The 26,772-nt window shown below is 40.7% G+C and overlaps 1 protein-coding gene across 4 annotated transcripts in view; it reads left to right on the top strand.

The window, feature by feature from the left end:
• Grm7 (glutamate metabotropic receptor 7) overlaps positions 1–26,772 on the top strand; it is a 902,155-nt gene that overhangs the window by 738,775 nt on the left and 136,608 nt on the right. For all 4 annotated transcript variants that reach the window (XR_007106295.1, XM_047535033.1, XM_047535032.1 and 1 more), the window contains exon 8: positions 9,915–10,850. Coding sequence is in view for 3 of the 4 variants with exons in the window: in XM_047535033.1 (XP_047390989.1) it covers positions 9,915–10,850 (936 nt within the window). In the remaining variant the exon portion in view is untranslated. The remainder of the gene's footprint in view (positions 1–9,914; positions 10,851–26,772) is intronic.

Genomic DNA, 26,772 nt, shown 5'->3' with positions numbered 1-26,772 from the left:
CTTCAGCCTAATGAGACAGGTTGGAAGGTATGTGGAAAGATCTAGAAAAAGGGAAGAAAGATGACACATTCAGGTTTAGATATGCAGACATTTTCTACCATGACATTTACTACTGTTGATATTTGGCTGGAAGAATTGGATCTCAAGGGGGAGAGAGAGAGGAGGACTGGAAAGTCCATCATAAAGTTAATTACATGGGTTAAATGATCAATGGAACCATCAGGGGTTTTAATAAGATGTAGTTTTTATTTAGGTTGCTCCTGTATTTCAGGCTCCATGGTGGCTCCTTACACCTGTCATCTGATTTAGTGTTTGTAACAAGTTCAGAATGCTGAGAGATCACTGTCTGTGTGCCTGTGGTCCTGCTGTCTAGAGGTGATGGAGCTTGTCTCTAAACATAGGAGAGTGACTTCCAGCTCATGCTCTTTCTATTTTGAGTTGTACCTAAGTTTACCAAAGGAGAAAGAGTGTTCAGAGAACAGTCAGGGACATTTTGAAGTCAAGTTCTGTCCTTGGCTGCAGATCGCACGGCTTGTTTTTTTCCTGCTCCATGGTGTGCTAATTGTGTTCATTTTCTCTCTACCTAGCAATTGAGTGCTCCCTATTTAATTCCCTTTCCTTCCAAAAGAAAATGTCAAGGACATTTCAACTGCAAACATTCATGGTATAGATAGATATGTAGTAAATGACCAGGAAACAGATTTCATAATTGTTGAGCCTTTCATCATTTAGAAAAATGATCAAATATATTTTAACTGGTACATAAAACATAAAACTTGTGCATATTAATGGGATAATATGTAAAATTTCAATAGATGTATGTATTGTGTTAACACATTGTGTTAGTGAGCTTTTTATCTCTGTGACCAAAATACCTGTCAAGAACATCTTAGAGGAGGAAAAGTTTATTTTGGCTTGGGGTTTCAGAGGTTTGGTCTATGGTCAGTCAAGCCCATAGCTCGGGGCCCAAACTGAGGGAGAACATCATGGCAGAAGGGTGTACAGAGGAAAGCTGCTGCTCTCATGGCAGCTGGAAGCAGAGAGGCAACGGGGAGGGACCCCAGGTAACATGTACCCTTCCAAGGCATGGCCCCAGTGACCCACCTCCTCCAGCCACACCCACCTGCCTACACTTAACCATCCTGTTAGTCCATTCAACTCAGATATAGTTCTTATAATCTAATCACTTCACTTTTGAATATTCCTGCATTAACTTAGGAGCTTCTGTGGGACACCTTATATCCAAACGATAATACATATATATATATATATCTTAACATTTACCATTTCCTTTGATAAAAACTCTCACACTCCTTACTTCTAGCTTTTTCAAATGTATAGAACATTTCTGTTATTTATAGTCACCATATGGTACCATAGCACATCAGAGATTCTTGCTACTATCAGATTGCATTTTAGTACCACTTGATCAAACTTTCTCTGTCCTTTCCTCCCCACTCCTTTCTCCAGCTTCTGACAATCACATTTCTACTTTCAACTTCAAATTTTGACTGCAGAAAAGTTACTTCTCAAGGAGCGGTCAGTCTGTTCTCTTCCTCATAGCATCCTTTATCCAGGGGCTGCAGCGATGCTGTGGATGCCCTTTCCAGATGTTGCGTTTCCATGGTGGGTAAGTGGTGAAGGCTGCGATCTCACAGAGCTTACACATTGGCCCAGGAGCTTGACTTAAATCAAGTCGCATATTTGCGTAATGAGAAGTTGGGTTAAGTGGTGTGAAGAGGGATCTCTGCAAGTTTATAAGAGTGAGACCCAATCTGGTGGGTCTGAGGACTTCCTGAGTAGCAATCTGAAGAGCTGAAGAGATATGGACTTCCAGAAGCTTCACAGAACTCAGACAGATTTAGGCAAGTGATGCTGGTTCTTGGTTATCCCTGCCCCATTATGCAGGACCATCTAGTAGCTTTAAGAGCAATACAAATCATTGAAGAGGTTAAGAAGACAGGGTGACATGGTTATACAGGTGCATTGAAAAGATCATTCTGGTTCTTGAGCTTAGGAGGTGGTCAGCAGGGGTGAGAGGTGAGGAAACTCTGTAAAAAACTTTCGCAAATGAAGCTTCAGATCTCAAATGCACTCATTTTATATCTGTAACTAAAACAGGGTCCACTACACCATAGTTTTTGGATGAAATAATGTAAGTGGGTGCATGAAATAAAACTGACAAGAATTGTTGGTCATTTAGATCTGAGGAGGCTAACGGAACAGGAGGTGTTAAAGATGCACCTAACTATGGATCATGGGTGGATAAGGCTGTGGTGCACTAGGAATCTGGATTTTTGTTTTCATTTGATTCAAATCAGCTGATTTTTTGTTTCTGTGAAGGTCCAGGTAGTAAATATTTTAGGCTTTTTAGGTTGTGTATTCCCAATTGCTTAGTTCTAGAACAAATGTAGCCTTAGACAATATGGAGCTTGGTGTTCTTAAAAAAAAACATATTGTCCAGAACAGGAAGTGGGCTGAATCTAATCCATAGGCTATAGTTTCCCAGTCCCTGTGTGAACCACAAATCCAATTTTGAACAAGTTGAATTTCATGTATTTTTGTGAATTATATTTACATGATTACATTATCTTTAAATTCAGTGTTTTTAAAAACCTTATTTTCAATGATATTTAGTAATTATATCATTGAAACATGATTCACTTGAACATGATTCAATACCCATCTTTGATTGGTAAGCCTCTTTTAAGGAACTGTGTCCCCAGAAAAGGAAGAACTAAGAAATCAAGGGTAGTCAGCATGTAAATTGTTTATAAAGAGATGGCTCCTCTCAGCAGTTTCGTCTTACCCAAAGCTGACTGGTAGTAGGTACGCTCTCTTGGCATTGGTTTAATCCATACTCTGAGTTAATGATACAATTCCACAGCTTGGAGAAGCTATTAAGGAAGGTTTATTTTGCCTCATGGTTCTGGTGTCAGGTCAAGGAGCTTCATGTGGTGATGACCTTGCTGGCAGAGTCACAAGGCAGCCTTGAGCATTATGACATGACGAGAGACAGGGAGGAACTCACCAGAGACGGAACCAAACCTACTGGGTTTCACAGGAGATGTCCTGCTACCCCTCTGATCCTTGACAATGTGACACATTAATCCCATAGATGAATTAATCCATTTGTAGTAGAAGAGGCCAAATCACTCCATAAGGGTCCCACCCGTGCACATTTCTTAATGTCCTACATTGGGGATTAAATTTCACCAAGAGTTTTGGAGGGAGCAAACCATATTTAAGCCACAGCACCATAAAGGTTATAAAAAGTCTAGAGATGGCACATAAGACTGTCCTGATTCTTCTGAAAAGGAAAAAGATGTGTAAAGGAAGTTGTGAAACCAAGTAAAGTTGGCACCTTTTATTTTGGGGTGTAGAAAGCTGTCATAGAAGACCTACAGTGATTTGTGGGGCCCACTGATCAGTTTATCTGGGAGCTTTGAATTCTGCAAATTTAAAATCAGTATGCACCCCATTGCTCCTTATTATTGAGGAGATGGCCAACATGAAGACAGTAATTGCTTGTGTTTTCTTGACGTATAATTTAATAGGCCTGTATTTCTTTTACCTTGAATGTTTTAGGTGGAAGCAGTGGTTCCTGCCCCTGCCCACTTCATTTGTTTACTTCCTGTGCCCAGTTTCTGAAGGCATTTTAAGTTGTTTGACCAATGACGATAATGAAACTTAGATCCAGAGATCTTCCTGACTATGCCAATGTATAATTCCTCTATTGTTCTATGTTTCCACAAAACTGTTATTAGAGTATAAAGAAGTATTTTAGGTCGCCCATTCTGACTTCCAATGAGAGATGGTAATCACAAGATCCAAAAAAGAGGATCAGATATGTACTTTTGTAGTCACTGAGTTCCTAGAACAGCACAAAGATTTCCTTCTGCATGCCAGCCTGAAGGACAGCTTAGTTCAGTGGTCCACAAATTTGATTTGCAGTCACCTGGGGAAAAGAAAAAACACAGCTGTACCTATTTCACACACACACACACACACCCCCTGCATTGTTATTTGATTGGATTGGGTGTGGTCCAGAGTTTGGAAGTTTTAGAAGATCCTGATTGATTCAAATATACAAGCAAGGTAGAAGCCCCTGGCTTCATTCAGAGTGGAGACTCAATTGCATCACCAAATACCCATCTCAGATCCTGAGTGTGTGTTGGGGTTGCAGACAGATGAAGTTCTAAATCCCTCCTTCAATACTGGGGGTCATTTGCACATTATTGTATACACTATTTTCTTCCTACGATATATTGGGGAAAAAAGGAGGGGGATGATGGCTATAATTACATATTTTGAATGAGCATAATCTCAGTGAACGAAGTTTCCTGTTGTAATCAGTAAGTCCTAAGGTTCTGTTCCCAGCTCGTCATGCTGCCTGATGTTTAAGAAGCAGGGGCCGAGGGCCGGGGTGTAGTGCAAAGGTAAAGCACTTGTCCAGCAGGGGCCAGGCTCTGGGTTCCACCCCCAGAACCACCACAATTTTAAAAATTAAAAAAATGAAACTACAGACTGGGTTAAAAAGACATAGTTGCTTCAGAATTTCTATGAAGCTTTTGTAGGTTGGATGCAGGTGGCCACAAGAGTCAGACCAAAAGCGGCTGAACAAGGCTTTATTGAGGTTTGGTCCTGGGCAAAATTCACCAGTCCTCCTGGGTGAAAGGCCGGGGTAGAGGGCTGGGGAATTCGCGCGTGGCTCTGGCTGCCCGGGGCCTTTATAGTTCGGAATTGGCCGGGGGTCCTGCTGAGTGACAGGTGGGTGCAAGGGGCCATCAGGGTTCATCTGTCAGCATGATTGGTTGTTCTTTGGCGCGCTTGGGCTGCCTGATGTTCCGCCACGCATGCGCGAGTTTGCTGCCCAACTCCCTCGCATCCATCTGCCCGAATCCAACCTAAGAGCTTTTGATAGCTCTTCCGACTTACCCAGTCCTCATCAGAATAGAAACTGGTTCTTTCCTAATGTCGAAAATCCAACATTGCTGTGTGTTTTTTATAAAAAGCTTCCCCTCCCCATAAAATGGGTATGATACATGTATTTTAATGAACAAATGGCATTTTAATAAGATTTCTCTTTTTATAAATTAACTCATTCTATTAAGGATCTAATAAGTAAAGATTATATTGCAGAGAATTGTATAATTCAGGCTCTAGTCAGCTTGGTCTGTGGAGTAAATCATTGGAAACATGCAAGTGGAATTTCACCAAGAAAATTATCCTTGGAGTAACACAATATCTATGTGAGAAAAGGAACAGATCTCTTCTAGATAAAAATGGAAGCACCAAAAAGTGATTATAAAAATTCTTCCTCTGATTTTTGTGTTTGGCAGTGTGACAGCAACTAATTTGGTTTTATTTTAAAATTCTAGCAATTATAAGGTTTTGCACGTTCCCTCTGGAGTAGCTCTTTCTCTATGAGAGCTAGGCCTCAATTTTCCCCTCTCACATGTTTGCTAGGGAATTTTTAGCTGACACTTGATTTTTCATTTTTTTTCTGTCTGAGCCAGAAACAGTGGACTTGGTGCTGATGCTCTGAGTCCAGTATTTCATTACTGACTTTGCTGGACTTTCTCAAGAGTCAGAGGCAAGTGTTTCTGAGCACATGATATTCTAGACCTTGCTTTACTTCTATACTTACCCACTATGCAGGCAAGAATTTGTCCTTCCCTCCCTTCCTTCCTTCCTTCCTTCCTTCCTTCCTTCCTTCCTTCCTTCCTTCTTTCCTTCCCTCCCTCCCTCCCTCCCTCCCTCTTTCCCTCCTTCCCTCTCTCTGTTGAGGATTGACAGAGGGCCTCACACATGATAGGAAAGCATGAGCAAAATCCCTGGTCCACCATAACTTTTTTTTTCTTCTTTGTGTCTCTTTTTTAAGATTGAAGAACACTTTCCCAGGATTCCATAGCTAAATAATTTGCTCTTGCCCAAACTTTGATCTAATCATCCATACAATCTTCATGCCACCTTTTAGGTTAATTGATGTTTCCAGAAGTACAGCTCTTTCCCTGTCAGAACAGTAACGTCTCAACAGTCCTTCCCTGTGAGCCAGCCACTCAGCAGATCAGGATCAAAGAACTGTCAACTTTGGTTACCCATGAGGAAAATATATCCCCATCTAGAGATTTAAACCTGTATCTCCTAATGAAGATGATAAACATAGCAAGCTTTATTCTGATCTGCCAGAACCTTAAAATTGGCTTTCCAGCTAACTGAAACACAAGTCTGGTTGCAGAGTTCAGAGGAACCTTGAAATTTACATTCCCACCACCTTTCCAGCAAAGTAAATGGACTTTCTATTTGATTTTTCACAACTCCTAGTGCTTACCCTCCCTGGGATAGCTGCCTATGGGCACTTGCTGCTAATTGTTTCTTCTTACAAAAAATGATACTGTATCTGTGAGGATGGGTATGGATGCATAGAAATCACAGCACATGGATTTAAAAAAATTCTCTCTTACTGGAACTTTGAAAGGTTAGATGCTACCTTCATGGAACTCAGATTATACTTTCAATGATGATTTTCATTAGCAAAGTGAATAAATTAGACTTGTTCATTTGAAGCAAGGGGCAACTTTGTTGCTTTAATATGTACAATGAAACTGAGTTGAAACTTACTTTAAATGAAAATTGAAAACAAATCAAGTAATCAGTCAATGTAATGTTTTTGGTTATAGCTCTTGTATATATATTGGGAAAAGTTGAAAAGGAAAAAAAAAACAAAAAACACTATTCAGCATTGCCAGACATTTTATTTAATTCCAAAAGGGAAAAAATTGTGAGTTGGCAGTGTTTGAAATTGGCTGTAAAATATTTCATGTGATAATTTGTTTTCATATTTGCATAAGACCTGTATTTATTTCCATTGACCCAATTTAATAATATGGTAAATCAGTATCCACAAATGCAAGGACAAGAAACCTCCAATTTATCTAACAAAATGTATTTATTGGTTTCGTTAGTTAATCTATCCTAGTAACCATGAGTATGGCCTTTTAATTTGACACATGAAAACATCTGTATTAATAATGGCAATTTTTAAATGTTCCTACTTCTTGAAATTTGACATTTGTAAAGTTAATGCGTATCTTTTTCTCTCTTATTACAAGTTATTTCCTTAATTTTATGGATTTGGGATGGCTGCCAGTGACTTACTGCCTCAAAAAATGATGATGTTGAGAAAGAAATGATTATGCTTTATATTTAGTTAGATTTATGAGCGCTCACTTGGGTTTTGTGTGCAGGCAAATGAGTTCACATTAGAGCCATCTGAAAAGTCTTGGGTCTCTGGTTAAAGTTTAAGTTCAGTCATTAGAAGGTCATGATATTTTATGAGGTTTAACCCTTGAGCCATATATACATATACTTTTTTTTAGAAACAGCTACTTTTGATTTTAAGTGTAGTTCACATTCAGTTATTAATGAAAGCACTCCTCCCTGTCATGCATCCCGTATGAATACAGCACTGAAATTCCAAGGAGCAATAAATTATTGTTTTATTTTCCCCTTAGTTCTTAAAATTATGCATTTAGAAAGGAATCTAGACTTTCCAGTAGCTTACTATTCTATTTTTGGTTCAATTGTATTAAATTTCAATTAATGAGATATGTGGGGATCATATTTGTTAATTAGAATTTATTCTGTAAAATAATTTGCTGACTGTGGATATTGAAATTACTTAGTGCATATACTGCTCAGGTGTCTTGGTTTTAGGGAACAGAATTAAATTCATAGTGCTTCAACACAGGCAAATTTACTCTTATATCATAGTCTTGGGAAATTCCTGCTTCAGGCATAGCCGTATCCAGGAGTTCAAACAGGTTTACCAGTTACCGCTCTCTCTTTACTCTGCTCTCCCCTTTTTCTCTGACATATTCTTTCCTTGTTTTATCCATGAACACCAGCTACCTTATGTTCTGAAAACTCCAACTGCACCTAAGGCAAAGACTTCTATCCTGTGTATAATCTCTGTAAAAGTCAAGAAATGAAATTCTGCGATCAGGGATACAGTGATCTCATCCTTTACCTAATTCTCTGTCTAGGAGGTTACAACTGAATAATCACCTGGGATCCTGGTAGAGATACACTCTCAGGCCCCATCCCCAGGCCCAGCAAATCAGAAAACTTGGGAGCAGGGTTTGGCAAGCGGTTGTACCAAGTCCCCCTGTAATCCCAATGTATGTTCCAGAGGGCCACAGCAGTCCACTAACTGTTCAGGCTGGCTCCTGAGTGCATCCTAGAGTTCAGTGCAATTTCAACTCGACAGAAAGCACACAGCAAAGAAATCTGAGAAACTGATAGCAGGAAAGAGAGAGAGCAGATGGTGTGCTGGCCAAGAGGAGAGATGTCCATGACAATGAGATTTTAGCTCAATAATGGTTTTCCCTTTTGTCTAATGCCATTAGTTCTCAGAACACTGCTGCTTATGAATTCTCCTCTAGAAAACCAACACACAAATTAAGCAAATACACTTTCATCCTCCTCTAGGATAGAGTGAGTTAGTTTACATTTTCTCTCTAAACAAGTGGATGGCCAATCCTAGAAGGTTTCTGGACCATATTGTTTTCTTCTCAAATGCTTCCTGAACTCTGAGATACACCTAGTGCAGTTAATTCTTCAGTCACCAGCCTTATTGCTCCCCTTTGATAAACAATCAAGTAAGTTCATTGTATTTCTAAAGTTCCCAATTGAAAATGGCGACCAATGATGCCTGCCAGAATTTAGGGATGATGGTCAGTACTGATACATGATCTAAAATAATTTTTAAGTGATTACTTTATGAAAGTATCTAAGAAAGGGAAAAAGTAAAGTTTCACTTCGCTGACATTATTTTTGTTATTTTCGAGTTGAACTGGGCATTCAAGCTGAGCATCCAGTGATAGGCAGTAGAGTGCCCTCCAGGGTTTCTCAGTTAATCTGCTCCCAAGAATCCTCTGGGCACTTGTTAAAAATCTAGAGCCCAGAGATCTACAAACAGCATCCTATCATGATACAGGTAGAGCAGAGTTTGCAAGAGCCATTTATGGAGCCAGTCCAGGTGCTCATCAACAAATGAGTGGATAAAGAAAATGTGGTACATAGACACAGTGGAGTTTTACTGCGCCCTCAAGAAGAATGAAAGGATGGGGTTTACTGGGGAATGGGTGGAACTGGAGAGCATCATGCTAAGTGAAATGAGCTCGACCCAGAAATTCAAGGGTCGAATGTTTTATTTCATATGCAGAAGCCAGAGCAAAATAAGGAATAAAACATGTATGTGTGGGTGTCCCATGAAAAGAAAAAGAGAGGTCGATAGAGTGGAGGGAGGAATTGAGGGAGAATGAAGGAGGGACAGGGAAGGAGAGGGATGGTGGAATGATCTGACCAAACTTTCCTATGTACATATGTGAACATAGCACAGTGAAACTCACTTGTATGTATATCTATAAAGCACCAATTAATAAACAATAAATAGAAGTAAGACCAGTGGAGTAAAGAAAGGGGAGCAGGGGAGGGACAGAGGAAGTGCTGGGACTGAAATAGAGCAAATTATATTCTATGCTTGCGTGATTATGTCAAAGTGAGCCCCACTATGATGTATAACTATAATGCACTAATAAAAACATTTTTAAAAAAATCTAGAGCCCAAAGTTCTCTTTTAGGATATTTTTATTTGAGGGTCAGGGATGGACACACTTGTGTTTTTAGTTTTTCTCTCTGTAAATTCTTATAATCAGACCGCTCTGGATCAGACTCTGTTTGTCTGGAGGATGCTGGACACTAATGGCTGTGCCTCTAACTAGCAGGGGACAAGCGGCTTAACTTCCTCCCTCCATATTGGCTGCCATTATAGCTGCTTGTTAATGGTGGTTATTTTCTTCTCTTTTGAATAACGTGCCTGTTTTGCTTCTCCATTTCTCATGCTGCAGATAGAGGACATGCAGTGGGGCAAGGGTGTCCGGGAGATCCCGCCCTCAGTGTGCACGCTGCCCTGTAAGCCTGGGCAGAGGAAGAAGACCCAGAAGGGGACACCCTGCTGCTGGACCTGCGAGCCTTGTGACGGATACCAGTACCAGTTTGATGAGATGACATGCCAGCACTGCCCGTACGACCAGCGGCCCAATGAAAATCGAACGGGCTGCCAAAACATCCCCATCATCAAACTGGAGTGGCACTCCCCCTGGGCTGTCATCCCAGTCTTCCTGGCCATGTTGGGGATCATCGCCACCATCTTCGTCATGGCCACTTTCATCCGCTATAATGACACGCCCATTGTCCGGGCCTCTGGGCGGGAACTCAGCTATGTTCTGCTGACAGGCATCTTTCTCTGCTACATCATCACTTTCCTGATGATAGCTAAACCTGACGTGGCCGTGTGTTCTTTCCGGCGTGTCTTCTTGGGCTTGGGGATGTGCATTAGTTATGCAGCCCTTTTGACAAAAACCAACCGGATTTATCGCATCTTTGAGCAGGGTAAGAAATCAGTGACAGCTCCCAGGCTCATAAGCCCAACGTCACAGCTGGCGATCACTTCCAGTTTGATATCGGTGCAACTTCTGGGTGTTTTCATTTGGTTCGGCGTTGACCCACCCAACATCATCGTAGACTATGATGAACATAAGACCATGAACCCTGAGCAGGCCAGGGGCGTGCTCAAATGTGACATTACAGACCTCCAAATCATTTGCTCCTTGGGATACAGCATCCTCCTCATGGTCACATGTACTGTGTATGCCATCAAGACTCGGGGTGTACCAGAAAATTTTAATGAAGCCAAGCCCATTGGATTCACTATGTATACCACGTGCATAGTTTGGCTCGCCTTCATTCCGATTTTTTTCGGCACCGCACAATCAGCGGAAAAGGTAAGTGGAAACTCGCATCACACTTTGCATTTCACAAATGTGTTTGTTTTTGTTAAGCATCAAAAGCAAATAGGTTGTATAAAGTAGGAGGTTTTATGCATGCAGAATGTTATTTCCAAGAGGAGAAAAACCTAAATGAATAGGCACACATACTCCAGGAAGCTAAAATTTGTGCTGAAATTTGCTACATTCAGCCCATTGAAAACTGACCAGAGGTAACCTTTTCCAGTTAATTGTGTTTACAATAGAATTACTCGATGCCATAGGAAATTATCCAGTGTAAAATGATCTGATCTATCTAAATTACACCTTTCTGTTCACTCATTCATACACTTCTCTGCTTACACACATATTTCTTTGGGATAGAAGATGGCCATGGTATCTGTTTTCCAGGTGGGTCTCCCCTGCCTCCCCCCCTGGGTGGTTGTCTAGGCCAACGCTACAGATGAAATCCGATATGCAAGCTACACATAGTGTTAAGAGTGTTCTAGTTCTACATGCAGAAAATATAGGCAGATGGTTGAATAAAGGAGAAATTTGGTTATTATTTCTCTCTAGACTTCTATGTCCAGATACACATGAATCACAGGAAATGATTTATTGTGAGGCCAGAGAGAATTTTCTAGTAGAGACAGGGCGTGATGAAGCCATGAAAGCTGTGAAAGTTTAGAAAGTGAGCGGGCTCTAATAACTGATACCGTTAATGTACATGGCCCCATATACTTACACCTTTATAGATCTATAAATTAGCCCTCATGTCTTGATTTTTAATGCAATTAATGCATGTTAGGTGCAGGTTTGACATGCCTGTCATCTAGGCATTCCTAAAGTTGACATGATTCATACACATCTTGACTACTGTGAGCGAATGGCATTTAGCAGGTTATCCACCTGAATAGATGTCTTTTACCAAAATTGTGTGATTCAGAAGCTGTAAGTTGGGACTGTGCTTTATTTTTTAAGTGAGTATGTCATGAAACTACACAGAATTCTAAAACTAAGGAAAGCCAATGGTTCTAGATTATGGTTTCAGTCCTAGAATGTCTTAGAAGTTTTTCTAAAATACATGCTCAATGAGCATAGCAAGTTTCCAACAGTATGTTTCAAACTCATAATGCATATTTATTGTCTGTGAAGCCACCTTGAAATTCATTTTATTTCCTCTATCCCTGGGTCAAGGAAATTACAGGCTATGGATTAGGATAGGGAAATGTAACAGAGAATGAAAAACAACAACAACAACACACAGGCACACATATGCCGGTAGGTTGATAACCACTGAACTTTCTGGAGGGAGTGATGGCCATCATCAAAGTCTATAGAGATAATTATTTGTTACTAGAACAAAATACACACCATAAAACAAGTTAAAGACATTAGTTTCATAGTGCACATTAATTCTTCAGGAATATAAAAGTGGGGAATCACAGTGAGTTTGTAGTGATCATTTGACAATATATGCCTCTTATTTCATTTCTAGATGTGACTATGGATCTTTTCAATAAGGTTACATATATAAAGCAGAAAATGATAAAAAACATTCCAGGAATTGTACTCACTAGTTCCAGTTCTTCCAGAAGACATTGGTGCTGATGTAACTGAGCTATGGAAAACACAAACCTGTTTTCAAGCAGCATGCTTTTCCCCTCAGAGTTTTAGAAAACACATTTTTTTTTGTATACTCTCCATAGATTATGTGTTTTATATGGTTGACTGGCACAATTAAAGGTACTGAATTGCCAAATGGGAGCAGTGAATTATTATATGAAAATTCACACACCCTAATGATAGGCATATGGCTAGAGAAGCATGAGCGATCAATTAAAAAATATCACTCTGTGTACATGATACAAATTTAAACTGTGGAAACAGGCCAATTGCCAAGTGAAACAAAGAGATTACAGGAAAGGCTTTTTTTTTTTTTGCCAAGTTAGCAATCTACATCCCATTTCAACAGAGAAAATCAAGGTTAGGCCGTGAGTTTGCTCATAACTTTACTGTTTCAGAAGATTGAATTCACTTTGTATATGGTAGGGTAGTTCTCATTGGTTGAGTTCATCAGCACAGCAGAAAGAATGAGCATGGTTCTTATTTTCTTGCTAATTGTCAATCCCCAGGAAGTTCAATTTTGCTATTGCTCAGGAGGATGAAAGACATCATGGCCATTTTTTTTTTTTTTTTTTTTTTTTTTTTTTTTTTTTTTGGTCACTGGTAACCTTTGACTTCTAGAATGGGGATCTCACAATCTCACAACAGGACCAGAGATGGAAGTGTGAACTTGAGCCTTAGGAGAATGAGACCAATTTTCTGGATCACCTGTAGGTGACTATAGTGATGTAATAAGACACTGAAACTGGTAAAGTAGCATCACAGTGGAAGCTGGCAGATCTGGTGTGTTGTGGCACTGTGCCTTTAGTATATCTTGACACTACTGAAGGACTGGGTTGTTTTCTGTGGAAAGCCAAGGCTTGGCTTGTGGGTTTATCCAGATAGGGAGTTATGGAAACTCCCTAGGGAAAATGTCTGCTTTTTAAGGAGGGCAGATACAGGCTACCTGGCAGAAGCTAAGAAACTACAGATGCTCTATCCACAACTTTTTAGCCAGTTGTCTGGAAAAATTTCTTGATAAGCCCATACAGCCGTGTACCACATAACATTGTGGTCATAAGATCACATCACCTATGACACGGTGGCTGTCTTAGTTTGTGTCAGTTGACTCTGTGATGAGCTTGCACGCTGTGTTTTTCGGGTTGCATCCCTGTCACTAAGAAGTGCAGGACTGTCTATTTCTTCCACCTGGGCAGGAAAGCCAGCCCTGCACAACTCGACCCTGCAGAGGGAATGTCACACTTGGCACACAGGGGAGGGGATCAGAGTTCTCAGAGGTCTTCCTCTGTGTGCGCTCTGTGTTTATTTGGATGGGAAGATAATGAGAAGAGGACAAAGAAAACAGCTGAAGCAAAAAAAGGTGACCATGATCTGCTGCATCCTCCTGAGCAACAGAGGGTCAGAAAAGATTGCTGCAGAACAGTGGCGGGCTCAAGGGAGAAGGGTGTCTCCCAGCACAGCATCCACAGAGCCGGGTGTGTTGCAGACCTTAAAGAGCAGGGTCCTCTGGTTTTCTTTGGAGCATCATTCCATAAAATGATAGAAGTAACACTGTAGTGGCCAATTTCTGAACCAGCACTAAGTCTTTAGGTGGTTCTCAAAGTGGTGTCCATGAATCCATTGAAGAATTTGTTTAAAAAAAAAAAAATCATTGCATGTGTGCTGCCCCCAAACTGATCCAACAGAGCCAGAATGCAGCATAAAACCCCACATTTTTAAATGACTGTGCTGGAAAAATACCAGTGGAAGCCAAGCATACTTAAAAAAAAAAAAAAATCTGTGTAAATACTTTCTTCCCACAGAGGATATCCTATAAATATTTCCTTGATTTCTACTTTGAGAGCCTTTGGGAAAAAATTAATTCCCATCCCAAGAAAATGGGGTCTGCCAAGATTAAGGAAGCAGGAGATCAGAAAGGCACTACCGAGGATCAAAGAGGAAGGCAAGGCTCAGGAGGGCCTTGTGGTGTATCAACCCCACGGTCTGCATCCAAGACCTTAAAAAGCCAGGGCTGGAACTAGGCTTTGGCCCTGGAACCAGAAACAGCAAGATGGCAGGCAGTTTTGGATGTTTCTCAGAGGTATTTCTTGAGAAAACAGGAAAAGAGATCAAGATCTTTTCATTTTCCACATATAAGTGAGAGCGCCCCAAAACGTAAACACAATGTCAACCTGCCTAAGACAAATAGAGGGATCGCACAGATCCAGCAGGTAGGTAAACATTGCTCCGTCCACATCCATGTCCAGCATGGCTGATCAGTCATGGTATACTTCCCCAGAACACAGGTGTAGTCTTGAAATGCTTCTCATCACAGTCTTAAAACAACCTACTGCCAATAAGTCAGAACTGGAAGGAATTTGAAATCCACGTGCCATTTGTGATTTAGTTTGAGTTCCAGCAAATGACCCTTGATACCTGTGTTGTCGTTGTGAGAAAACAAATAGCTTTAGTTAAGATTAATCTAAAAGGCCAGGCATGGTGGGGTTCACTTGTAATCCAGAGACCAACCGTGTCTCAAAATAAAAAAGGACTGGGGATGTGACTCAGGGGTTAAGCAACCCTGGGTTCAATCCCTGGTACCAAAAAAAAAAAAAAAAAAAAAAAAAAAAAAATCAAAAGTAAAGAGTAGTTAGGGAAACAGAATATGTTTGACTTTGTCGATATTTTGTCCCTGTTCATACCTTTGGTTAAATTGGCCAAATGCCATACAGAAAGGAGCTTTCTTAGGGAGTAATATATTAGTTTGTTTTTGTACTATTTGATTAAAAATTTTCTCATGATCTTTCAGCAACTGAACTAAAAATTCTAAAACATCCACTCTGCTCCTACTTCTTAGTTCAGGACTGTCCTGCAGGGGTGAAAATTGACGGTTCTTTCTCATTTGGAACTCACAGGCTAGTGATCAGTGTAGGTTTTATTTAAACATCAAATAGCATCAAACATGCCATACTCGTACCACAAAGTGAAAAGGAAGGGGCACTCAGAGGAGGAAGTCCCCTTGAAAGCCACAGGAAATGGAACAAGCACACTGAAATCAATAGACAAAGAGGACAACCCAGTTAAGAAATTATGTCATATTTGAAAAAGTGACAGGCAGTGTTTGCAACATGTGGCACATAAAGAAGATAGATGTGCACTCACGTGATTTTTGACTCTTGCAGATGTGAGTGTGTGATAATAGAAATGAATAAGACCTCATTTTATGAGCAAGTTTCAAAGCAGCATGAAGTCCAACTTTTCACTTCCAAGTTAAACTTCTGGCAAGGGTCACCTTTTTACAGTGCGATGGGTCAGGGTAATTTTAAATAGTACAGCTTGCAGGCTGCGATACCTGTTACCCTTTCCTGAGCTGAAAGAACCCCTCCTGCACACGTTGAATTATGCTGGTCATCTCTGTGTTGCAATTCCACCACCCTCTGGTTTTGGGGGGCTATAATCTACTGCGGAGGCAATGGTGCCATCCAATGTGATTCTCAAAACTGTGGAGAGTGAACAGGAGTTTATAAATAGGGGTAGAATGTTAAGAGTATTTTGGAATGGAAATTTCAGGGCTGGTCCTTGGGGAGAATTAGGGGAGAAGCAACTATATGCAGGAAAACTACGAAATACATGTTGTAATAGAGTGACAAAAAATGACACTCCTTTGAGGGAATAGAAAAGGTAAGGGTAGGTTTGAAAGTTATTTTGAACTTCCTGAACATTAGAAGACCATGTAGATACACTGTGCCTTCTCTCTCATTGTGTTTTGTCATTTAAATAGACACATACTTGTAGTTTTTTTGTTTTGGATTTTCCAAGTACCACTTTTTGTCCATTTTTTTTTTTTTTTTAGTTGTAGATGGACACAACACCCTTACTTACTTTGTTTTTATGGCGCTGAGGATTAAACCCAGTGCCCCAAACATGCTAGGCATGTGCTCCACCACTGAGTCACAACCCCAACCCCCCACTGCCCACTGTTTGATCTGCATTCAGAACATGATGAAGGCCAGTCACAGTTGACATTGATAGATGGCACTCACCATTCTATACATGTGCACATATTCACATACGTGCACTGATATTTTAAATCAAAAATCCTTATTTTCTCTTCTAGAATGCTTAGTAAGAACCTTCTTCTTGCTTCTAAAGACAGTGGGGAGAAAGGCCCCCCCGTGTGAGGCTTTTGCTGAGGTCATTTGTGACCCCTTGCTGGGACAGACACACTGGTTGTTGAGGTCTGGTTCCTGCTGTGTGGTTCTGTCTATCCACATTTACATCAGAAGCCACCTCCTGTCTGTTGCCTGCTGTGTCCCTGGCCAGCACTGAGCTCCTCTCTAAACAGTCCTCTGGAACCAGCCGTGTGAAAGGCTGCTCTCAGGGAATGGCGAGGGATGGCTAGGAAGCATCAGCTCATTTCAGGGACAGTCACTTCACCATCTTAGCCCATTGTTTAGCTAGACAGCTAGTGCGGCAGGTAAAAGGCAAGAGCCTGTGTAAGCCTGAGCTGAGCTAGAATTAATAGGAAATACCTCTCTATATGAAAACAGAGTTCAGTCATCCAAAGTTTGAACTGAGAGATACTCAGAGTGAGGAATCCCTATGAAAAATGACAACTCAAGCAAAGATCTTGAGTCTCCCCGCTGCTCCACCTGGAGTGCTCCCTACAGACCACTTTTCCCCTTACGTGTCTTTCACCTTAAGAATTTGACACTGAGACACCCAGCTGCCAGGACCCAGCACCCCGCAGTAACTAGAATCAGGATGATCCAACAGATCTCTGCTTTGTCTTTTCTCAGAACATCAGCAACCACTTCCTATTTTTAAGGAGGAACTTCTGTCAAAGCACAGGAAATCACAACTATCATGGTTTGGATAGGAGGTGCCCCCTAAGGCTCATGTGTGAGACAATGCAGGGAAGTTGGGAGGTGAAAGAATCGGTTATGAGAGCCTTCACCTACTCAGCGTGTGGATCCACCTGAATGGACTAACTGGGTGGTAACTGTAGGCAGGTAGGGTGTGGGTCCCTGAGGGCATATGTATACTATATTTGTTGAGGGGAGCTCTCTCTGCTTCCTGGAGGGTGTTCTCAGCCGCTTTCCTCTTTCCTGCTCTTCTGCCATGATGTTCTGCCTTATCTCAGGCACAGAGCAATGGAGCCCGGGATGTAAGGATTGAAACCTCTCCTGGAGGAAATTGCATGTGTAATGAACGTGGAATTGGGCAAATGAGTCTTTGGAGCTTCTCAGACACTCTGACACATCATATATAAAAAGGATATACATATAAAGGAGAACTTTATCCTTCCTCCCTGGGTTCCCCTTAACAAAACTGGTATTGGTAGATCAGTCATGCTCTTGGGGGACTGTAAGTAGAAGCTGCAGCATAGATTAGGTGGGTGACAAGAACACACACTTAAGAGGTGGGTGCCCATGAAACCCTGGAGGACTCTCTGTGCCCAGTTTTGGACCTCGGCTGTGTTGTTTTAGCCAAGGGGAGAGTTGCTTCCCTCTGCAGGGGAGGGTGTGACATTGCTGTATTTAAAAATATTGTTCTTTGCTTTACAAGGAAGGATTGTATGAACTTAACATGTGAAATTTCTCTCTGGTAAGGTGGGCATTGGGTACCAGTCTGGTTTCAGTGGGCTTCCCAATGCTCATATTTTTAGATCTGTTTTAGTAAATAACCTGAGGTTGAAGAAGGGTGAGGAAGAATGATGAGAATCTGCTGGAGGAAAAACTGGATCAGAATTGACTAGCTGGCCAGCTATGGCTGGCCTCCTGTCTCTCCTTTGACCAAGCGGGCAAGGTCCTCTGCGACTACAGAATGATGAATGGGAACTTGGTGTATTATACTCCTCTTTCCTACTCCATAGGATGATTGGTGGGAAGGACGCTTGGACACTGGCCCCAGTGTGTACCCTTCTCCCTAAGTGAGAGGCCTTGGGATGAGAGTGCGATGGCATGGCAGTTGGTATATGTAACGTGAGTTATAGTTACTTTTTAATTTAGTAGACATACTGTCCTTATGCAACCTTCCTCATTTTGGGGTAGTCCCAGTATGTGGCCATAGCAGTTGCTTCTTCTCAGCATCAAGGGTCTCTGGATTTTTGTCCTCCGATGACTGGCACTTGGGTCTTGAGCATTTATGACATACACCATCTTTTATGGAGTTACACCTTCAGGTGGCCCAGTTTAACCTAAACCTTGGGTCGCTAGCCTGTGTTTGCCTCTCCAAGTTGGATTAGGTTTGCCCACAAAGCATCAGGAAGTCAACAGTCTCAAATGTGTTCCATGCTAATGTGCCTCAGGGTATTGAGAAATGGAAGGTGACATAAATAGTCAACAGAGAAATTGTAGGGTAAGGTTGAAAGAATTCTGCAGCAAAGAATATAGAGAACCAGTTAATGCCACAAAATTAGTTCTTGCTGGAAGTTCTCAAGTGTTTCCATACCTGAAGGAGGACACTCACACCTAATGGGTCATTAGTAGAAATCTATTGGAGGACAACTGAATGATGAGACAGAAAGTCCTATAATGCAGGCTCTGGCAGCTGCACTTTTAAGGTTAATGTGAGCTCACTTTAGGGAATTATTTACAAGGAGCTAATGTTGTTTCTAGAGACCTGATTTATGAAAGAGGCAGTTGTTCACACCTGAGAGATTCTGGCTAACAGACCCAAAGCCTTAGATCTCTTTGTAATGACTGGGTTTTAGCATCCAAGACCAGATATTTTCGTCTGGGCTAAATCTGCTCCAGTTCTCTCAATCCCACTGTGTTCCCTTGGGTAACCTCCCCAGTGCCCTGTCAAATGACCAGGTTGGGACACCATGGCCAAGTTGCATTCTTGAAAAGGTCAGGGTTGCTGTCTGGTACTAGGCCAAATGGCACAAGAATGGAATGATTAGTTTTAACCCAGAAATTAGATCATTATCTCTTTGTTTAGTGTTCCAGCAATTGATGCGTAGAACTATTGTGTATTTTTTAAAGAGACTTCAGATGCAAGGAACCACCACTAATTTGTGTAGTGAAGTTTGATATTCAGTTCATTTTTTTTCACGTCCTTATTGGGTGGACAGTAATCAGGATCATTGCTTTATTTATTTATTTATTTTTATTGTAAACAAATGGGATACATCTTGTTTCTGTTTGTACATGGAGAAACAGCATATCATTTGCATAATCATACATTCACATAGGGTAATGAGGTTTGATTCATTGTTATTTTTTCCTTCCCCCCACCCCCACCCCTCTTTTCCCTCTATACAGTCCCTCCTTCCTCCATTCTTACCCCCCTCCCACCCCCCATTATGTGTCATCATCCGCTTATCAGTAAGATCATTCGTCTTTTGGATTTTTGAGATTGGCTTCTCTCACTTAGCATGATATTCTATAATTTCATTCATTTGCCTGCAAATGGCATAATTTTATTATTCTTTATAGCTGAGTAATATTCCATTGTATATACATACCACAGTTTCGTTATCCATTCATCAATTGAAGGACATCTAGATTGGTTCCACAGTCTGGCTATTGTGAATTGAGCAACTATGAACATTGATGTGGCTGTATCTCTGTTGTATGCTGATTTTAAGTTCTTTGGGTATAGGCCAAGGAGTGGGATAGCTGGGTCAAATGGTGGGTCCATTCCAAGTTTTCTAAGGAATCTGCACACTGCTTTCCAGAGTGGCTGCACTAATTTGCAGCCCCACCAGCAATGTATGAGTGTACCTTTTTCCCCACATCCTCTCCAAAACCTATTGTTGCTTGTATTCTTGATAATCACCATTCTAATTGGGGTGAGATGGAATCTTAGGGTAGTTTTGATTTGCATTTCTCTTATTACTAAAGATGGTGAACATTTTTTCATATGTTTGTTGATTGCTTGTAGATCTTCTTCTGTGAAGTGTCTGTTCATATCCTTAGCCCATTTGTTGATTGGCTTATTTGTATTCTTGGTGTAGAGTTTTTTGAGTTCTTTATAGATTCTGGAAATTAGTGCTCTATCTGAAGTATGAGTGGCAAAGATATTCTCCCCCTCTGTAGGCTCTCTCTTCGCATTGCTGATAGTTTCCTTTGCTGAGAGAAAGCTATTTAGTTTGAATCTATCCCAGTTATTGATTCTTGCTTTTATTTCTTGTGCTATGGGAGTCCTGTTAAGGAAGTCTGATCCTAAGCCGACAAGTTGAAGATTTGGACCTAATTTTTCTTCTATAAGATGCAGGGTCTCTTGTATGATTCCAAGGTCCTTGATCCATTGTGAGTTGATTTTTGTGCAGGGTGAGAGATAGGGGTTTAGTTTCATTCTGTTGCATATGGATTTCCAGTTTTCCCAGCACCATTTGTTGAAGAGGCTATCTTTTCTCCATTGCATATTTTTAGCACCTTTGTCTAGGATGAGAAATTTGTATTTATTTGGGTTTGTGTCCATGTCCTCTATTCTGTACCATTGATCTACCTGTCTATTTTGGTGCCAGTACCATGCTGTTTTTGTTACTATTGCTTTGTAGTATAGTTGAAGTTCTGGTATTGCGATACCCCCTGTTTCATTCTTCCTGCTAAGGATTGCTTTAGCTATTCTGGGTTTCTTATTCTTCCAGATGAATTTCATGATTGCTTGCTCTATTTCTGTAAGGTACGTCATTGGGATTTTAATTGGAATTGCATTGAATCTGTATAGCACTTTTGGTAGCACGGCCATTTTGACAATATTAATTCTGCCTATCCAAGAACATGGGAGATCTTTCCATCTTCTAAGGTCTTCCTCAATTTCTTTCTTCAATGTTTTGTAGTTTTCATTGTAGAGATCTTTTACCTCTTTGGTTAGATTGATGCCCAAGTATTTTATTTATTTTTTTGAGGCTATTGCAAATGGAGTTGTTTTCCTCATTTCCCTTTCATCTGTTTCATGGCTTGTGTATAAAAATGCTTTAGATTTATGCGTGTTTATTTTATAGCCTGCTATTTTGCTGAATTCATTGATGAGGTCTAGAAGTTTTCTGGAGGAGGTTTTTGGATCCTCTAAATATAGAATCATGTCATCAGCAAATAGGGATAGTTTGAGTTCTTCTTTTCCTATTTGTATCCCTTTAATTTCTTTGGTCTGCCTAATTGCTCTGGCTAGAGTTTCGAGGACAGTGTTGAATAGAAGTGGTGAAAGAGGACATCCCTGTCTTGTTCCCGTTTTTAAAGAGAATGGTTTCAGTTTTTCTCCATTAAGATGATGTTGGCCATGGGCTTAGCATAAATACCCTTTACAATGTTCAGGTATGTTCCTACTATCCCTATTTATTCTAGTGTTTTGAGCATGAAGGGGTGTTGTATTTTGTCAAACGCCTTTTCTGCATCAACTGAAATAACCATATGATTCTTATCCTTAAGTCTATTGACATGATGGATTATGTTTATTGATTTACGGATGTTAAACCATCGTTGCATTCCAGGGATGAACCCCACTCGATTGTGGTGCATGATTTTCTTAATATGTTTTTGGATACAGTTTGCCAATATTTTGTTAAGGATCTTTGCATCCATATTCATCAAGGATATTGGTCTAAAATTTTCTTTCCTTGATGTGTCTTTTCCTGGTTTGGGTATGAGGGTGATATTAGCTTCATAGAATGAGTTTGGTAGGGTACCCTCCTTTTCTATTTCCTGGAATACTTTGAGAAGTATTGGAATGAGATCTTCTTTGAAGGTCTTGTAGAACTCGGCTGAGAATCCGACTGGTCCTGGACTTTTCTTGGATCGTAGGTTTTTAATGGTTTCTTCTATTTCATTGCTTGATATTGATCTGTTTAAATTGTGTATGTCCTCCTGGTTCAGTTTGGGAGGAGCATATGTCTCTAGAAATTTGTCAATGTCTTCAGTAGTCTCTATTTTGTTGGAATACCGATTTTCAAAGTAGTTTCTCATTATGTTCTGTATCTCAGTGGTGTTTGTCTTGATATTTCCTTTTGCATCATGAATTTTAGTAATTTGAGTTTTCTCTCTCCTTCTCTTTGTTAGTGTGGCTAAGGATTTGTCTATTTTGTTCACTTTCTCAAAGAACCAACTTTTGTCAATTTTTTGAATTATTTCTTTTGTTTCCATTTCATTGATTTCAGCTCTGATTTTAATTATTTCCTGTCTTCTACTACTTTTGCTGTTATTCTGTTCTTCTTCTAGGGCTTTGAGCTGTAATGTTAGGTTATTTAGTTGTTGATTTTTCATTCTTTTCTGGAATGTGCTCCATGCAATGAATTTTCCTCTTAGTACCACTTTCATAGTGTCCCAGAGATTTTGATATGTTGTATCATCATTCTCATTGACCTCTAAGCTTTTTTTTATCTCCTCCCTGATGTTTTTTGTTATCCATGTTTCATTCAATAGCATATTATTTTGTCTCCATGCGTTGGAGTAATTTCTGTTTTTTATTTTGTCATTGATTTCTATTCTCAGTTCATTATGATCTGATAGAACACAAGGCAGTATCTCTATTTTTTTGCATTTCCTAAGGGCTGCTTTGTGGCATAATATATGGTCTATTTTCAAGAAGGTTCCATGTGCTGCTGAGAAGAAAGTGAACCCACTCGTTGATGGATGGAATATTCTATATATGTCTATTAAGTCTAGGTTATTGATTGTTATTGAGTTCTATGATTTCTTTGGTTGGTTTTTGTTTGGAAGATCTATCTAGTGGTGAACGTGGTGCGTTAAAGTCACCTAGAATTATTGTGTTGTGGTCTATTTGATTCCTGAAATTGAGAAGGATTTGTTTGGTGTACAGGAATGCACCATTGTTGGGGGCATAAATATTTACTATCATTATGTCTTCCTGATTTATGGTTCCCTTAAGCAGTATGAAATGTCCTTCTTTATCCCTTCTGACTAACTTTGGTTTGAAGTCCTCTTTATCTGATATAAGGATGGAAACCCCTGCTTTTTTACTGAGTTCATGTGCGTGGTAGGTTTTTTCCCATTCTTTCACCTTTAGTCTGTGGATGTCTTTTTCTATGAGATGAGTCTCTTGCAGGCAGCATATTGTTGGGTCTTTCTTTTTAATCCACTCTGCCAGTCTATGTCTTTTGATTGATGAGTTTAGGCCATTAATGTTCAGGGTTAATACTGAGACATGATTTGTACTCCCAGTCATTTGGCTTATTTTTGGTTTTTAAGTTGGCTTGGTTTCTCCTTTGAGTGGTTTTTCTCTAAGGTAGTTCCTCCCTTTGCTGACCTCCATTGTTGTTTTTCATTTCCTCCTCCTGGAATATTTTGTTGAGAACATTCTGTAGTGCAGGCTTTCTATTTGTAAATTCTTTTAACTTTTGTTTATCATGGAAGGATTTTATTTCATCTTCAAATCGGAAGGTTAGTTTTGCTGGGTATAGGGTTCTTGGTTTGCAACCATGTTCTTTCAGAGCTTGAAATACGTTGTTCCAGGCCCTTATAGCTTTTAGAGTCTGGGTTGAAAAGTCGGCTGCTATCCGTATTGGTCTCCCCCTATATGTAATCTGATGCTTTTCTCTCGCGGCCTTCAAAATCCTATCTTTATTTTGAATGTTAGGCATTTTCATTATAATGTGCCTTGGTGTGGACCTGTTGTGATTTTGTGCATTTGGTGTTCTGTAAGCCTCTTGATTTGATTTTCCATTTCATTCTTCAGGTTTGGGAAATTTTATGATATTATTTCATTGAATACATTGTTCATTCCTTTGGTTTGTATCTCTGTGCCTTCCTCAATCCCAATAATTCTTAAATTTGGTCTTTTCATGATATCCCATAGTTCTTGGAGATTCTGTTCATGATTCCTTACCATCTTCTCTGTTTGGGCAACTTTATTTTCAAGATTAAATATTTTGTCTTCATTGTCTGAGGTTCTGTCTTCCAAGTGGTCTAGTCTTTTGGTGATGCTTTCCATTGAGTTTTTTATTTGGTTTATTGTTTCCTTCATTTCAAGGATTTCCATTTGTTATTTTTTTTGAGAATCTCCATCTCTTTGTTGAAATGATCTTTTGCTTCCTGTAGTTGCTCTTTCAGCTTATTGGTACTATCATTCATTGCCTGCATTTGCTCTCTTATCTCATCCTTTGCTTCGCGAATCATCTTATCATGTATAATCTGAAGTCCTTTTCTGACATTTCTTCTAACATACTGTCATTGGATTCTATTAATATAGAATCTAGATTTGTTTGGATCATTTTCTTCCCTTGTTTTTTCATGTTGTTCATGTATCTTCCCCTCTATCAGTGCAGATCTGGGGTATTGCAGATTTCCCCCTATAGGCTTATAGTGGCCCTATAGGTTTCCAAAACCCTTTCTTTAAGGGGAGATCAATATTAGCAGTGCCCAATTCAGACACTATGCAATCCTAGACCAAATAGCCCCTATGAGGACAATAACAAAATTGTCATAATAAACAGAATGAGTTAAAATATTATCTTCAGTAAAACAAAGAGATTTGCAATAAGGTCTGCAGTTTCAAATGGAGGACAAAGAGGATGCAGAGGGATGTAGACTGTGGCTGTAAATGGGATAAGAAAAGAATATACAGAAGTTGTAGATAATAGAAACGGTGAGAGTGTAATCAAAAGAAATTGGATGTTAGCATGCAAAAAAGGGGGAAAAAGACTCTGAGGGAACAGGTAAAGAAAAGGAAAAGAGAGCAAGAAAAGTAAAGAAATAAAAACTTAAATATTTTCAATAAGGAGAAAAAAGAAAATCTACAGTATAGCAGTCATATAGTAATGAAACCTCCCAGTGTTCAGTAGCCTGATGCATGAGAGGTACCTGACAATGAGCTTCAAGCCTCCAGCAGGTGTCTCAGGATGGGATTTGCCCCACCCAAAGATCGGAGCTACGGCTTCCAGGATTATCCAAGATGGCCACTCTGGCTTCAAAACGTGTTGGCAAATGGGGAGCTGCAGCTCAGGGTGTGGCTGTGGTCAGCAGGAGGTCCTGGAGGTGGGATGCGGTTGGTCAGGCAGGGGTCCTGGAGGTCGGGTGTGTTTGGTGTGGTTGTGGGATCCTGGAGGCCGGGTGCAATCAGTCGGTCTGTGGTCCCGGTGATAGGGCGCAGTCAGTTGGTCTGGGGGTGCTGGCGGCAGGGAGTAATCAGTCAATGTGAGGGCCCCAGAGGCAGGGAGTGATTGTTGAGCTGAGGGATCCTGGAGACGGGGCTCAGTCAGTCCAGCCAGGGGTCCTATGGGGCCTGGCTGTTGTCTCAAAATGGCGGCAGCCACGTGTAACCAAACATGCAGGTACTGCAACAGTGAACTTCCAGACAACAGCAGGCAGCTGGTGCTCCACTGGCGGTCGGCGATCAGTTTGCTGACTGTTGTCGGATGATCGGGAAGTGAACCTCGTGCGTTGGGTGATGGATAGGAGTAAGGCAGGCGATGGACAGGCGAGAGGCAGGCAAATGGCAGATGATAGGTGCCTGACAGTGAGCAATCTGCACTCAAAAAAGGCGTCGATATGCTGGCAGACTGCAGGTGATCACAGCAGACAAATGGGGTAAACAGCAGGGGATCGATAAGCAACAAAAACTGCCTTACCAAGAAACAGATATCCTGTGCTTGAAACCGGAGTTACTGAGTGACAAGGAACGCAGCCTCCCTCTAGTCCACCATTTTGGATCCCTCCAGGATCATTGCTTTATAAACCTTTGGATTGGCTTCCAAATTGGGACAATACTTTGTTACACTGCAGAAGAGAATAGGTTAGAAACTTGGTGTTCCAATGATGAAAATATGGCACAAAAATACTAATAAAGAGCAGACAGAAACAAACCATTCAGTCTTTGAACTGAAAACTCTATAACCATCCACAGAAGGAGGGGATTCCCCCTCTTATTCTAGGGCTCAGAGCTGTGTGCATGCTGGGAGAGCAAATGCACTGAATTTCAGGTTCTAATCAAGGGCTTTTGGGAATGGAAAGGGCTATCATTTTATTTTGGTATTGAAATTCAGTTTTCCATGACAGCTGTTAGGAAAAGAAAATGTACAGAAATGAAACTTAATGGCGGCCCTGGCAATCAGCCTGCCTGGTGCAGACGCACTGGTGTCTGTAACAGGCCCTCTGGTGTCTGAAATTGGGAACAGTCTAAGGTGTGTGTCGTGCTCCCATTCAGCTTTATGTTTTTGTTGACCACTTGGCTGATAACCAACCTTGAGTTTCTGATCTAAGGCCTCCCACTGCAGAGGTCTGAAAAACCCTGGTTGGTAGGTGGCCAACAACAGCAAATACGAAAGGGTTTTGTTCCCTAATCTGATGCTGTTTTTTCCTCCAGTGCCTACTACCGTGGGGCAGGATACTCTATGAGAGAGTTTTAAAACAGTCTCCTCTTTCAGAATGGC

This window comes from Sciurus carolinensis, chromosome 19, assembly GCF_902686445.1.
Source record: "Sciurus carolinensis chromosome 19, mSciCar1.2, whole genome shotgun sequence".
NCBI lineage: Eukaryota > Metazoa > Chordata > Mammalia > Rodentia > Sciuridae > Sciurus > Sciurus carolinensis.
The sequence above is the reverse complement of the archived record's forward strand: the minus strand, read 5'-3'. Positions and strand labels throughout refer to the sequence as shown.